This window comes from Cannabis sativa, chromosome 1 (genome assembly GCF_029168945.1).
Source record: "Cannabis sativa cultivar Pink pepper isolate KNU-18-1 chromosome 1, ASM2916894v1, whole genome shotgun sequence".
NCBI lineage: Eukaryota > Viridiplantae > Streptophyta > Magnoliopsida > Rosales > Cannabaceae > Cannabis > Cannabis sativa.
The window spans coordinates 64,556,098-64,572,848 of NC_083601.1; the positions used below are offsets into that span (position 1 = coordinate 64,556,098).

Here is a 16,751-nt window from a genome sequence, read left to right on the forward strand (position 1 = left end):
AATCTAAAATTTAAAGTCAAAGACTTAAATTTATACCAAATATACATGAGTAATTCTTTCTTGGACCACCACTACTAATTTAACTCTAAGTATTATTTGCCCATACAAGTAGGAGATTTCTAAATTGAGGATTTATATCAATTCGGGATAGAATTCCGGGAATATAATCATATGCGTCATTCAATTTCTTAAGAGAAAATAAGAATGACATGAAATGATGTATAGACCATTCATCCAATGATATGTTATTTAGCTAATTCGACATGAATAAGCTAAGAGGAATTAGGATAATTTCGTATTTAAATAAGAATCCAACGATGCCGATTAGCGAGAGTCAAAATAATCTTATTTATACAATCTTCTTGTTTCATATTGTAAATACTAGTCTAAGGTGTCATCAATTGATGAACAGCTAGATGTTGCATTTACAATATTTATCTTTCGAGATCTAACACTATTATGTTTGTCTAATGTTGACAATCCTTGAGGGATTTATCTCATTAGAACAACAAACCAAGTTAGACCAACAATGAAGATTCGAAATTAAACTACAATTTAATAACAAAAAATAACATGGTTCAATATAAATTCATACACAATTCAGAAATTATTAAACATATAGCAAGTAGGAATGACAAGTGAAAATACTAAAACATACAATCCTAAATAATTTCCAAGGTCTTCAACAAACTGATATCAGTGTCCCGTTTAGGCGAGAGTCAAAGCTACCATCCATTGAATAGAGTTGTCAGCTCATCTAAAATGATAAACATTCTAGCAACCTTTTATTCGATCAAGATTGGAATCCAGCGTTGTCCCGTTTAGGCGAGAGTCAAGGCTATTCTATCTTATGAGCTTCTACCATTGTTTCATATTTTGTAAGTCAAATAAAGTCGCCACCATTAGGGTGATCAATACTATATAAAACACTTACAAATATACTTATCTTTCGAGATTAAAGGGTGCTAACTATCTCATTAGAACAACAAACCAAGTTAGACCAACAATGAAGATTCAAAATTAAACTACAATTTTATAACAGAAAATAACATGGTTCAATATAAATTCATACACAATTCAGAAATTATTAAACATATAGCAAGTAGTTATTAAATAGTTAGAATTGGAATTTAAATGGTTGAATTTGAAAAATTGGCGTTTTTGAGAAAATCAGATGCAGAAAAGATAAAACTGCAAAATTGCAAAAAGTGAGGCCCAAATCCACATTGTATGGCTGGTCACTTTTGTAGGGTTTTTCCTCTGATATTTTCATTATTTTAATGCCAAATAATTCAAACCTAACCCTAGTGGAATGCTATAAATAGATAGCGAAGGCTTCAGGAAATTGACACTTTTCTTCTGACTTTTCATTCAGAAAAAACTGAGCCTCTCTCTCTCCCTATCTTTGGCCGACCACTCCCTCTCTCTCTTCCTCCTTGAGATTTCGAAATACTTAGTGTTAGAGTAGTGCCCACACACAGCAAGTGATACCTCAATCATAGTGAGGAAGATCGTGAAGAAAGACTTTCAACAAGAAGTGCTTTCAAAGACTAAAGAATCGTAGAAAGAGATCCGTGTTCGGATATTGATAATGCTCGCTACGTAAAGGAATCAAGGGCTAGATATCTGAACGGAAGGAGTCATTATATTCCGCTGCACCCAATGTAAGGTTTACTAAACTTTATATGTGTTTATTTCATCGTTTTAGAAAGTTCATATTTAGGGTGTTAATCAACATACTTGTGAGTAGATCTAAGATCCTGGTAAAATAATTTCCAACATGAACTTGGTCATTGACGGTGCATAAACCAAAAGTACCTAAAATAAGATACGAAGAATTCAAGAAAAACAGGTTAGCAAGAAGTAGAAAAAGAAACCAAAGTAGAATTCAATCTAATTAATGTAATATCAATTTAAATAATTCTCCAGTAATGACGCCAAAAACTTATTACGAAAATTGTAAAAGTACGAAAGTGCACGTATCAAGCAGTACTTACACAGGTGAGGTCGAAGCACAAGAAATAAAAATTGATGACAGACTTTAAAAATAACATAAACTATTTTCATATCATTAAGGTCATAAACTACATATTATCTATTACATCTTTGAGATAGAATAACATATAATTTGCATTGAGTAATGATCTAAAAGGTCACACAAGTTATGTGAATACTCTCATTTCACATCAAAACCTATGTTTATTCAATTAGAGCATTCCTAATATTCACTTTCTAAATTTCATATTAGGATCTTAAATCATGTTGAAGGTGGTCAATCTAAAACATGTATTAAAATAAATATGAACAAATCACCCAGATCCAGAAAGAATAAATAGAAAATCACATTAACAAATTGAAGTAACATCAATGAACATTCATCATATCCCTAAACTGAAAAATTAATTCATAACTTCAATAATTAAATCTATGTTTAAACTAAAAACAGAAATCAACATGAGAAATCAAAGGGAAAAGAAAGAAACTAGGTGGAGAACTCGATCAGATTGCCACGCTCGCTCCAAGAATCTTCTTCTTTTGTTTCTAGGGTTCTATTTGTGAATGAATGATCTAAAAATTTGAAACCCTCTAATAACAATTAGTTTTAAAACTCAAAATAACGAAATTCTAAAACTACCCCTAATCCCATACAGAGCACCTCGCTGCGACCACAAATAGCCTAGTCACGACAATTGTGTTAAGTCAAAAATTATTATTTCTGTGAATGATCTCGTCGCAGTGACAATTAGTTGCAACCGATTGCAGCCTCGCCATGAGTAGCTTCAAGAATTTTTACTATATTTTCTTCGATTTCTAACTCGTCTTGTCCTTTTGATATTTAACAGATTTTGCCCTTGAAAATCTCGTGAAACCTATAACTGAGAAAAACAAGCGTAAAACCGTCTAGAAAGTAACAACAAAGAAAAAAAACAACTCTAAAAAGTGATCCAAAAGTTAGGCTAAAAATATCCTAACATTTAATTTTAACAATACAATTAAAGTTTAAAGCATCAGTAAAATTTAATTTCAAATTAAAATTTTGAACCACAGCTACTAAAGACTTATCAACTCTCTTTCCCCATTTTACACTTTTTTCTTCACATATTTGATTAAAAGTATTCAAGTAATACTAAATAAATGCACAGAAGTACTAAAGTTTATTTTTTGGGGAAAATTTACAGTATAATTCTAAAAAGTTTGTTTTGATCCAAATTAGTCCCCCACCTCGAGAAATAGCGGCAATAGTCCTTAAGGTTACATTTTTGTAGGTTTGTTAGTCCTAAATTTAACAGATCTGTTAAGTTATTTATAAGTGTCAAGTGTTGAACTATTATTGTTCTAAATAATAATTAAAAAATAAAAATACATTATAAAATATATTTTTTTTTTCTTTTTTTCTCCTTTATCTTCTACCTCTAGCCAGCCACACTCGACCCCCAATCTTCTTCACTTCTTTTTTCTTTTTCTAATCCTCGTATGGCCATGGAACAAGAGTAGAAAGACATCAAATCTCAAAGCCCAAACCTAACTTCTCTCTCTCTCTCTCTCTCTCTCTCTCTCTCTCTCTCTCTCTCTCTCTCTCTCTCTCTCTCTCTCTCTCTCTCTCTCTCTCTCTCTCTCTCTCTCTCTCTCTCTCTCTCTCTCTCTCTCTCTCTCTATATATATATATTTTTATTGGGTGACTATTCAATGGTTACATTTTTATTGTAACCATATGGTTACATTTTTCTTTGACCTGTAATAGCAGGTTACTAATGGGTAAACATTCCTTTTTTAGAATTAATTAATTATAATTAACTATTTTATTAAAATAATTAATTAAATATTTAACAAGACATCTTTTAGCAATTAATATTTATAAATAATTTTTTTATTTATATTTAAATCCTTACTCTAATTATTTTAATAATTAAGCCATTTAATTATAATATTTACAATAAAATTTATTTTTTTACAAAAATTAAACTTCTTTTTACACAAATTAATATAATTCTCTTCTTATAATAAATTTTTAAATAATATTTAATTATATTGTTACAATTAGATGAACTAAGTATGAAGCCTCAAGTTAGTCAATCGATAACAAGGGTAGCCATTTTTTTAAAAAAAAATTCTTCAACTTATTTAACTTTTTACTTTTTAAATATTTAAATAAAAAAATTATATAATTAAGTGTAATAATTCAAAATTAAGGTTACAAGTATAATAAAATTTAAATTATGAAATTATATGTGTATAATTTTAAATTATAAAAGTTTTGCTATAAAATTTTAAATAATTTAAGTGCAAAAAAATAAATTGCTAAAAGATCCTTATATATTAATAAATTGCAAAAAATTAATTAATAATTATAATTAATTTAATTTTTAAATATAATTAATCTTAATTAAAATTTTATAAGGAAATAAATTATTAGGTAACTTTCAGGTTACAAGTTATTTATTATTTATTTATATTTAATTTCTAAATTAATCACAACCATTTAATAGTAATTCAATGACTTAAAAAAATGTAACATGATGGTTACAATAAAAATGTAACTATTGAAACCTCTTCCATATATATATATATATACTAGATTAAAGTTACGTGCAATTGCACATATATTTAATTGTATTTTTTAATTTTATTTTTAGAAAGTGTATTATGATTTCAAAACTATGTCATTTTTAGTGTAATTTAATAAATAATTATTTTAAAAATAATTTAAAAAATACATAATAATATATTAATCAAGAGAGAAAAAAGAGAACAATGTGTCATGTTTTAAAAATAAATTCTTAATTCTTGTTTATAATATAATAACAAATATTAGAGAGACAAAGAGAGAATAAAAGAGTTAATAGACACTAACTCTAAAATAACTATACTAATATTTTCCTCAGCCTAGTCATTGTTCCTTAACAAACGTTTCAAGGCAATTTTCATTTTCCAAGATTAACACAATGTCACTTCCAAAAACAACTCTCCAATATAACATAATAACTCAATCCCAGAGCCTTTCCAAATTTGCTGCACTCAACTGAATTGACTTCAAACCATCAACTATAAAATCACATAACATAATTCATTAGAATTTCAATATTTAATTTTTTATATAAACACATTACATATATCTATTTCTTGTACTTCAACCAGGTGAAAATTGGCACTTACAAGCTAATGAAAATACACTTAATTATTCTCTAGTAAAATGTTAATAACTTAGAATAGATACTATGTATGATCTACCGAATTCCAAATCTAACTTGGAGTGTAGAGGAAGAACATCACAATAAGTCTACCCGTAATATGTATCATCAAACATGAACTACCTATAATTAAGTGTATTCTCATTAGCTTGTAAGTGCCAATTTTCACCTGGTTGAAGTTGAAAATTTAAAAAATTATCTCACCCAAAATATAACAAAAATAACAACAAAGAATCGCTAGTAAACAATCTCACTTATTAAAATTAATAGAGATTCCAACAGAATTAACTTAAAATATTTTCATAACACCTTAAGGCACCTACATCTTTCCAATGTATTGAAGAACGAAAAAATATCTCTTTTACAATATATCAAAGCTCTCTAAACAATTCTTTAACAAACTCAGATTTAAAATTAACATCGTGAAACTCAAATAGAATGAAAATATCTCTTTCCAATGTATTTTTTGTTAGTTTTTTACCCGAACAAAAAATACCCAAAATTTAAGAATAAATTAATAGTTAAAAAATTTCAAAGAAAAGGTCAACAAAGACCTACTGGAATGTATTTGAATTTTTGCCTAGGAGGCTTGTCCGGTGCCGCCTTTGTCTCTTCTTTATAAAAAACCTGCAAGTGTTTCACGGGGATGATAAAATATAATTATTCTTTATCCTTGCGATGTTCCAAAATTTAATTAAAAAGTGTAATCATTATCATGGGTTGATCAAATGCTTTCAATCTTTATGGTCTGATTGTCTTACTCAACCATATTTAAAATCTATATTTAATTCCAAATTCAAATGTAAAATTAAATTCTATTATTCAAGCATCATGAAGATTCTAGATTCAAACACATAATAACATTGTTCTAATTAGATAAAACTAAAGAAATAGAAAATAAAAATTATATCGCATGTAAATTAGATATGAGCAGTAGGTAACCTACCTTTAACTTTTCCGCCGCCTAGACGTATTCTCTTCCTCATTGAACACGAAATTCCACTCATTTGATCTGAAATTTGGCTTGAACTAAAAGGTGAACTTTGTGATAAAATCAATTTCTCAACGTTGGAAGCCGAAATCGAAGGAAAGTTCTGAGACAGGGCAATCAAAAAGCCTTAGAAATACCCAAATCTCCTCCTCCATTACCGATAGCCAAAACCACAAAGACAACATTGAGTTGAGAACACAAAATAGTAGGAGATTCATCGATGAGAGACTCTAGACCATTGGATTATTGGGGCTTCAGGGATTGAAATTTGGGTTTGGCAGAAGAAAGAAGAATCGCAATAAATGGGGATGAAGAATCGCATATAACAATTTTGATTTCTTGGGGAAGAATTGTTGGGATTTTGTTAGAGAAGAGAAGAAAAAGGAATCGCAATATGTATTTTATTTTTCATTTTATTTTTAATAATAAACCATTTTATTGTAGTTTGTTAGAGAGATATGTAAGTTAATCGTAAAGATTATTTAATTTTCTGGGTTTAATTATTGGGTTTATTTTTGAAATTTGAATGAAGCCGTGTAAAAAAAATTCAAAAATGGTAGGATTTGTTAGAGAGATATGTGGGTAAGATATTTTTTTTAATTTAAAAAAAAAAAGATTTTTTAATTTTTTGGGTTTAATTATTGGGTTTATTTATTTGTTAACATTTAACGTTAACAGTCTGTTAAGTTAATCGTGTAAGGCTAAATAAAAAAAAAAAAAATCGTTAAACCAAGAATCGTTAAACCAAGAATTACCGTTAGATAGGCACTTTTAATATATAAAGATATATGGAAGAGGTTTCAATGGTTACATTTTTATTGTAACCATGATGGTTACATTTAAAAAAAAAACCATTGGATCACTATTAAATAGTTGTGATTAATTTGGAAATAAAATAAAAATAAATAATAAATAACTTGTAACCTGAAAGTAACCTAATAATTTATTTCCTTATAAAACTTTAATTAAGATTAATTATATTTTCAAATTAAATTAATTATAATTATTAATAAATTTTTTGTAGTTTATTACTATATAAGGATCTTTAAGCAATTTATTTTTTGCACTTAATTTATTTAAAATTTTATAGCAAACTTTTTATAATTTAAAATTATACACATATAATTTCATAATTTAAATTTTATTATACTTGTAATCTTAATTTAAAATTATTACACTTAATTATTTAATTTTTTTATTAAATATTTAAAAAGTAAAAAGTGAAATAAGTTGAAGAATTTTTTAGAAAAAAAATTGCTACACTTGTTATCGATTGACTAGCTTGAGGTCTCATACTTAGTTTATCTAATTGTAACAAAATATTTAAATATCATTTAAAAATAATCAATTATTTAAAAATTTATTATAAAAAGATAATTTTAATTTGTGTAGAAAGAAGTTTAATTTTTATGAAAAAAATAAATTTTATTGTAAATATTATAATTAAATGACTTAATTGTTAAAATAATTAGAGTAAGAGTTTAAATATAAATAAAAAAAATTATTTATAAATATTAATTGCTAAAAGAGGTTTTGTTAAAGATTTAATTAATTATTTTAAGAAAATAGTTAATTATAATTAATTAATTTTAAAAAAAGAATGTTTACCTATTAGTAACCTGCTATTACAGGTCAAAAAAAAATGTAACCATATGGTTACAATAAAAATGTAACCATTGAATAGTCACCCATATATATATATCAATATATATATATTACAAAGATTTAGTAACTTAAAAAAAATTACAATTGTTGTAAAAAGATTTAGTAACTTAAAAAGATTACAGTTGTTGTAAAAGACCGCGCAAAGCGCGGATGAATTCTCTAATTTGATTGTAAATGTTTTGAATTTGACTTGGATTTTCATTTTTTGGATTTTACAAACTCGTATGTGAATTCATATTTTGTATACCTAAAAATTCAGAACCTGTGTGTAAGGTCAGAGTATGGGGATGGGGATGGGGATGGGGCTGGGATTTGATTATTATTTATAAAAAATTTCTATGTAATTTTATCCACTAATATATTTTTTGTTTCTTTTGCAGTGAAACAAGCAGTATCGAGTTTTAAATCTATACATTTAATTTGTTCTACTCAAAAAGATGTTTTCCCTCTTCTCGTTTTAAAATTTTAGATATAAGAGAGGTTTTCTTTTCCAAAAGTTTTTATTCTTTGGATTCAAAGTGTTTGATATTTCTAGTGGATAACTTTCTCTTCTTTTTTTTATGAGGCTGTTTTTAGGAATTTAAGATTCTTTGTATATATTTCTCCAAGTATATGTCTGTTTTTGTTACATTTTACTCCACTAGATATACACTACAAATAGAAAACGAAATTACTTAAAAGAATTTCCTTCCTTGTATTAAGATGATCAATGTACTTTTGACTTCTCATCAATAAAAATTTTAGTCATTTATTGAAAAAAATTTAAATGAATCTAATATGAGTGATTAATATTTTTATTTAAAGTATACATTTTTTTGTAATAAATAATCTCCCACAGATCAAGGTTGTTGCCAGCTCAATTCCAATGTATGCAATGTCCACAAATAAGGTTCCACTCACTACTTGTAGGGAACTTGATGCCATACTTAGGAAGTTTTGGTGGCTTGGGAGTAAGGAGAATGATAAATACATGGCTCTGAAGTCATGGGAGTCAATGTGTCAACCTAAGTGTTGTGGTGGTTTGGGTTTTTGGAGGTTTGAAGATATAAATCGTGCATTGTTGTCTAAATTGGCTTGGAGTCTTGCGGAAACCGTGGGTAAGTTATTTGCTAAGTAAGTATTGTTATTTTGAAAACTTCTGGGATAACCAAAAAATTGTGACTCTGCTTTGTGGAAAGGGATTTTGGGTGTTCAAGATATTGTATTTTGTGTAATGGTGAGATGGAGACTCCCCTGCATATTTTCAAAGATTGCCAACTTACTAAGGCAGTGTGGTTTGGAAGCCCCTTCCCTGTTTGGGTTGATTTGATTCCTGGGGATACGATAACTTTTTTTGAAAGTATGGTGGTGAGTTTTCCTGGTTCTAATCGGGAAGACTTCATGACCTTCATAGGATGTGTCTTCAGTAAGATCTGGTATATGAGAAACAGAGTAAGTGCAACATGATTTTAGCCAAGGTGGACCAACTTATTCTTAGGATACACGACTCTTTGAGTTGTCGAGGTACAATTATAACCGTGAGTTAACTCCTTCTGCGGGGCTGGGGAGAGATAGTGGCATAAGGTGTTCCGTTCCAAGTGATACGACAAATTATGTTATCTTTACGGATGCTTCCTAGAAAACTGGTGTTGATGGTATCGCTGTGATAACTATCAATTGCTCCAACTCAACACTTTACAGATAGAGTGGAAGCTCAGTCGGCTATTGAAGCAGAACTTTTGGCCCTTTCCCTAAATCGAGCGTTTGCTAACAGGTGGAGCAACATTCATATTCTTTCTGATTGCCAGTTGGTGGTCAATGCTTTTTCTTCTAAGGTTGCTCCCCCTGTTTGGAGTTGCTTAAGTTTATCGCTGTCTATGTTAAATGTAGTGGATCGTATTCCTAATTGTAGTTTCTTTTTCATTAAACACTGTTTTAATTTTGTTGCGAATGGACTAGCTAAGAGTGCTAGAGTTTCTAGCCAATTGACTGGTTTGTGTTAAGGGAAGAGAAATTACCCTATGATTCCCATCTATCATTCTATTAATCTATGAACTTATTGTTCCTTAAAAAAAAAATAAAAAAATAAGCTCTCACATAGTATAATTTCCGATTTATAAATTCTAAAACAAACACAAAGTACCCTTGGAAGAAAATCGTGGTTTTGCTTTTTATTATGTTCGAAATATTGCTCATTGTTTCTCTGGACAATTGAAATGATGAACTTAAACAATAATAATAATAATAATTAAAAATAATTCCAAGCATGTAATGGTTATATATAAGGACAGTAAATAGCGTGTTAATAAAACTAAACGAGATTTTATGCAATTACAAGGCTCTGCATTTTACAATAATTATTGGTCGAACTATGGTTGATATAGTCGAGAAACTAATTTAAGATTATTATATTAATGTGAGTAAGAAGAAAAAAGAATAGATATTTCTAATAATCTCTTGTCACTGCATCTGGTCATGAAAGAAATACATTCATGGATCACAACATAAACGCAGTAACATAGGCTCTGCATTTTACAATAATTCGTGCTCCAACTATGGTTGACAGTTGAGAAACTAATTTAGGGATTATATTAATGGAGTATGAAGAAAAAAGAATAGATATTTCTAATAATGGGGATCAATAATCTCTTGCCACTGCATCTGGTCATGAAAGAAAAGCATTCATAAATTCACAACATAAATGCAGCAACATACCTAGGGCCAAATCTTCTGCTCTAAACTTTTTTACATCTCTTTCTCAATTTTCGGGTTTGCTATCCCCCCGTTTTCTGGAAATTGTGGAATCTTAGGAAGTTCATTACTAACAGCTGCAACTGCCGTTGAAATCGTTTGTGTTGTTTTGGCAGTAGGTGGAACAATGGTTTTCAAAACACCATTTTTAGCAGGTCCCGAGTGGTAGCTTATTTCTGTTTTGTGATTTGTAATGCCAATATTGGTTAAAGTGTCTTTATGAGACTCTGGTTCACTCTGGGCCAGTGATGAATACTTTGTCTCTGCAATGTGAAACAAAATAATGTTATTGACTCCATGCATTAGTACTTACTAAAGAACTAGCAGGACAAGCAATTTTCAGATTGCTGATCCAAGTAATGGAAACGCGGGGTCAAAAAACCAAGAAACAAATGTGTCAAAAAAACGAAAATTGATGACATGCCAGAGTATAGAACCAGAATAGTATCACCAGAGTATATTAGGGATAAAGAAAGCACCAACAGAATGATTCCTAAAATTTTGAAAGTACTTGCCTTTTATTTCTCCTAAAGCAATTACCATTTTAAGGCAATCACGAAACCTCGACAAAACAAGTCTTTCTTGCTCTGCATAAAGCTCGGGCATGCCTTGTTCATAGGGCAACTGAGAAGAAATGTTGCATCCATGACCTGTCCCACTGGGGGAAGCTGGTGCCATAAACATTGTATCTTGTTCATCACACATCAGTGCCAAAGTGTCCGGAGACATTGGCCTCCCTTTTGGCAAATCAGCACCATCTGAACTAGAGTCGTCAGCTCCAGTTTTATCAGCCTGATTTGCACTAGAGCAATCATCAACAGATTTCTCAAGATCAGATTCCTTCTGATTCTGCAACCTGTCTTGAGTCGTTGAAGCAAGGGAAGTTTCTGACTGATCTTCGGTACGCTTCTCTGTTGCACTTCTTTGTTCTGGAAAAATTAACACAAACAATTAACATAAAATTGTTATCTCCTTTAATGGACAACAGGAAAGAGATAATACTAAACATTGTTGATTAGGCTTTTTATTTGAAATTTTATACTATATTATGGGTATATATCTCATCTGAGGCGACAATCATAAAACATGTCACCGCAAAATGGTTGAACAAAGATGATAGCCAATGCCCAATACCATACATACGGAAAGAAGTAAATCCATTGCAAGGGATATTCAAAGAAAATTAAGTATATGAAGCAATTCAGATTACAGCATAGACAATGGATAATCACATTAAAAGAGCCACTGATATTTTACACTGATTTACTTATTGTATACACAAACCCATTCGCACCTGCAAGTGTTTTGGCAGCTTCTCCAGATACGACAACCAAGACTGAGCAAAGCTCTTTTAAGTCCTGGGGTTGGATGATGTCTGCTAATAGAGACCTTCAACAAAGTGCACACAAATTAGTCCTGATCAAAGAAAGCATATTAGCAACATGTTCATTAAACAAGAATTTCAACCTGTATGTAAATTTGGAAGGGCCCACCCCTGTGGCACTACCAAGTCGAGCAGCAGGAACTGAAGGCAAGGAAGGGGGTACAGGTGCTCTATGATGATTTACCTGAATATCATTAAAATATGCTATTAATGCCTGTCCTGGATTTAAGCTTAAATTGGATTGAGGGTGTCCATATATTAATATATAAAGCCACTACTACAAAGCAAGACAAAGACAAAATGGGATTTCTTAACCTGTAATCTGAAAAGCTGTAGCCACCCACAAGGCACAATTACATAGATTATAGTAGAAAAACCATTCAGTTATTCTCTTCCCTAACTACAAATGAGGCCTTTTTCCTCCATCCATGTACAAAAAGAAGTAACCAGTGATTGCAACAACGAAACAAACAAAAATTGCTTCATTGAATAACAACCACGCAGCTCATTGTATAATCATGAAAGTACCAGTTTAAGTTTACCTGTTGAAATTGCCCAATCCTGTTAACAGATGTATCCTTCGGTGTGACTGTTGGGCCAAAGAAAAGTTCTTGACCTTTTCTTTTTTTGGATACTGGAGGGGATGTATAGCCAGAGGATCCAATGGCTCCGGTTATGGCAGCATTAGCTGCCTGTTGAATATAAGCCATGTTGCTGCCATGGTCTCCGTGAAATAGTGCTTGTCTCTCTTCACTTCCTTCAAAATTTTTACAGTCCATACATTTACAATTTTCAGAGCAGAGAATGTTTGCTTGGAAACATTCACAGTATTTCTTGAGGCATCCTGATTTCTTACAATGACATCCTTTATTGTGCTTTCCCAGAATCATAATCTCCCCAGCATCCTCCTACATTATAAAACACCCATATCATTTTCAACAACATCCAATGCAAAAATATTGGCAGAACTGCAAGAAGAATTAGTAGTACAGAAGAAACAAGAGAATCTGCTTCATTAAGGTACTGTTTCATTTGATATAACAAAATTAATTAAGTTAATGAATCAAGGAAAGGGGACTTTAAAAAGGGCCAAAGAAAAATCTCTAGCAAGTTGGAAATAAACTCGTGTGTTAAAAAATTCCTGAAACTTCCGTTGTGACAGAACACAAAACCCTTCTGTTGCTATCCTTTACGAACAGTAACAGATTTTACCTTGACCTTGAATCCCTCAAAAAAGATAAGAAAGATGCTATAAGAAACAGAGGATAAGAAACAATTTGAGCAGAGCTCGTTCTTCATGCTAGTAATACAACGAATTGTAAAGGAAAAATTATTTTTATTTTTGTTGTCGTAGTTGAATCCTAATTATGTACATTTAACACAAGGCATTGGCAAAACCATACCTAGTAAGAATTAAAGATGCAAATTACACAGAAGCTGTTCAAGTAGCCAAGAACTACATACCCTATTGTCCCTCACACCATGTGGGCTGCTGGCAATTTTTGGCCGGAATGCATTCGGGTTACGCTCTAAAGTAGCTTCCACTGCTTCTCGTCTTGCAGCTTCATTTTCAACATTATTATAGCAATTTACACAATTGCAACCATCACAGTATATTCCAGATGCAAAACACTCGCAATACCTGATTGTTTAATTGCCAAGTGGAGCTCAATATTAAAGATCTTATATAGCAATTATGGCCTTCCATATAAGAGTAACTCATAATTTTACTTTATTTTATTTGTGCAAGTGTTAAAGATCTTAATTGCCAAGTGGATCTCAATATTAAAGATTTTATATAGCAATTATGGCCTTCCATATAAGAGTAACTCATAATTTTACTTTATTTTATTTGTGCAAGTGTTAAGAGGTACTCAATAAATTGCAGATGAGTCAGCCTCATGTATTTAAAATGCATTACCAACTTTCTTATCAAAATTATATTCATGAATCATGATTAATGTTGAGACTTTTGCACTTACAACTTCAAGCACCGTGAGTGTCTACAATTGCACTGTTTTTGCTTCTTAGGTGTACCGTCTTTCACTTCATTGGGTCTTGATCTCGATTTCGGGGAATCTGGCTTTCTGAAGAAAGAAATTAACATTCATAAGAAATTTGATTCATATAATGTAACAAAGCTTTTATATTAAGACTTTCACATAGTTCCATATCTTTATCTGGACATCTGCCAGTTCACAAGCCAAAAGTTTTCAGCTTTTACAAACATTTATTTAGTAAATGCGTCGAAGACACAAGACAGAGATCCACACAAATAACTGCAGTGGAACTGACACCAAAACAAGGTAGAAGGAATAGCAAGGACCCCGGCATATGCTGTATGCTTCGGTTTTAGTTATGATTCTTCTCTGAACTATGAGCCCTAAGGGAAACTATTTTGTTTAGTAAATTAGTATGAGCTCACATTCACTAGCCACTAATGTAAAAATATGAATGGAAATAGAATACAGTTAATAGCTTCCTCAAACATCCTTGACAAGCCAAAAACTTTGGAAAGCACATACATGTTTACGCTGTCCTTGGCTTGGAACACTTGTTCACGAACTGTTAAAACAGATATCAACTACTTCAATATACCAACAAAAATTCCTTTTTTAAAAAAAATAACAAAAAAGACATATGAAGACAGAAGATTTTCAAATCTTCCATACCACCACAGTATAGAAATAAAATAACGGCCATTGATGTACTAGAGCCTAAAGCACAAAATAACCAAATTTTAACTTCAGGAATAGATGGACAAAACCCAGCATGAAATTCCACGGATATAATACCTTCACTATTTAAGATCAAAACTTCAATGTTAGAACTTTTTCAAGAAAACCCTCCCATAATACAAGCACATACATTTGAAAGTCCATAAACAAATACTGTCAACTCGACCACAAATTTAGGCCGAAAAAAAAAATCAATTTAAATTTGAAGTTTTCAACTTTTATAGTCTTTCCTCGAAGAAATCACGTCACCAGAAACCACACTTGAGCTAATTAAGAGTATAATTAGCTTAAACAAGAATACTTACACTATCCTCGCTGAAGGAACCGATGGTTGAGGCATCACTGGCCCAGTCACTACCGGCGGCTGCGGCTGACTCTGCACCACTGGCTGCGGCAGTGGCTGCGTCACCGTCACTGGCTGCGGTGGCAATACCAGTTGCGACTGATGATGCTCCGGTAAAACCACACTACCCGGGGCCCCACCATAACCCGTGAAATCGAGTTGCCTCGCCAGTTTCTTCGTCGGAGCATCAGATAACGCTATACTGCTCCCTCCCGCACCATCCGATTGTATTTTCTTTGGTGGCAAATCGCCTTCCTCACCTTCCCCCATAAAATTCAAATTCGAATTTTAAAAAATAAAATCTCCAAATTCGAATTTTATTTCAAAATATTAAATACTAAGAAATATTCAATCCACTGATTGCTCCCAAAATAATCACTGAAATTCCAGAAATCAGCTTAAATAGATATGGTTTCAGATCCAAATGCCCAAATATGATTCAAATTTGCCGAAACCACGCGATTTCACAGTTGAAGGCTCGTCAAAGAATGGCCGAAATCCAAGAAGTAAGTTTCTTAATACAGAACAAAAAACAGAGTAAAACCTAGAGAGAGAAACACTCACAGGGATAGTGTGTGAGTGAAGCTGAGATTGTAGAGAGAGAGAAAGTTTCGAACGATAGAGGAATGGAGGAGAAAGAGAAGAAGAAAGGGAAGAGATGACCAAAGGCCCTTTTGTTTGTTCTTCGTCTCTCCTCCCTCTCTCTCCCGAGCTTTTGAAATTCAATTTTGTAAATAATGGACGGTCAGATCCGCATGCTGGGCCCAATCCAACGGCGAATATTGATTAAAGTCATCTCACGGTCCAAATTCATAGAAGTGAGATTAGTGAGTGATTGACCGTCGATTAGGAACGATAAACAATGAATTTTCCACTAGAGTGGCGTGAATGGGAAATCTCGAATAGAGGGGTTATCAAGTAGTCTCTTCCCCATGGGAGAGGCTGTTCCTCCATATATGTTTTGCCACGTAAGAGATAGCTCGTCTCGAGCTGATCGATTGCCACGTAGATATATTTTATTGGTGGAATATGTACTGGATCGCGAGTACATGAAAAACGAGGGAAAATTTAATAAGATTCCGCTCCGTTAAAAGGTAAAAAAATAATAATAAATAAAGAAAATAATTTGGCGCTAAAAAGTCACGTCACACCATCATTTGTTGAAATTGGATTGGTGTTTGGTTACAGGGCTAAATGAAATATAAAATATAATTATAGTTTCTACAATGCATCAACTAGAAATTTAGAAAAAAAAAAAAATTTATATTTTTTTACGTTATAGTTTTTTGTTTTTTTTGAGATATGTTTATACGTTATAGTTATTTTTATAAAATTTGAAATAATTTATAATATAAAACAGTCTTCAAACAATCTATTTCACACGCGTATAAAATAAAATAATCACGCATACTACATACTGTTTGAACTTTGTTTTCAGCATGTTAAAATTTTTCAAATTTCTTAAAATTTTATAGTATGTCTTAAATAACTATAACGTAAATGACTATAAGAAAAAATTTGACTAAAAATTATTTCAAATACCAAAATAAATAGAAGTACATTGGTACATCCCTTGTAAGGGATCATTGTAGAATTTTTTTATATTTTACTGATAAGAATAATATTTTAAATAATTATAAAATACTTAAGAAATAAATTAGTATAATTTATCTAAAATTAAGTTAGAAAAATTAAAATTAAAAGCCATTTT

General features: G+C 31.1%; 1 protein-coding gene across 1 annotated transcript; it reads right to left on the reverse strand.

Annotated features, from left to right (window-relative positions):
* Nucleotides 1-10,205: 10,205 nt before the first annotated feature.
* Nucleotides 10,206-15,749, reverse strand: LOC115702158 (protein tesmin/TSO1-like CXC 5). Its single transcript, XM_030629615.2, has 8 exons — nucleotides 15,003-15,749; nucleotides 13,942-14,046; nucleotides 13,424-13,601; nucleotides 12,502-12,867; nucleotides 12,043-12,143; nucleotides 11,870-11,964; nucleotides 11,091-11,504; nucleotides 10,206-10,838 (listed from the first exon to the last, which is right to left on the reverse strand). The coding sequence occupies exons 1-8, from the start codon at nucleotides 15,308-15,310 to the stop codon at nucleotides 10,570-10,572; spliced, it is 1,836 nt and encodes a 611-aa protein (XP_030485475.2). The 5' UTR covers nucleotides 15,311-15,749; the 3' UTR covers nucleotides 10,206-10,569.
* Between the last annotated feature and the right edge of the window lie 1,002 nt (nucleotides 15,750-16,751).

What these genes read in the sequence shown, in the direction of transcription:
- LOC115702158 (XM_030629615.2), bottom strand. Translation starts at nt 15,310, where the DNA reads ATGGGGGAAGGTGAGGAAGGCGATTTGCCACCAAAGAAAATACAATCG. An exon ending in CACTCACGGTGCTTGAAGTT is followed by an intron (nt 13,602 to 13,941) that starts GTAAGTGCAAAA and finishes TTAAACAATCAG; the next exon opens with GTATTGCGAGTGTTTTGCAT. An exon ending in AGCTGCCAAAACACTTGCAG is followed by an intron (nt 11,505 to 11,869) that starts GTGCGAATGGGT and finishes TAATTTTTCCAG; the next exon opens with AACAAAGAAGTGCAACAGAG.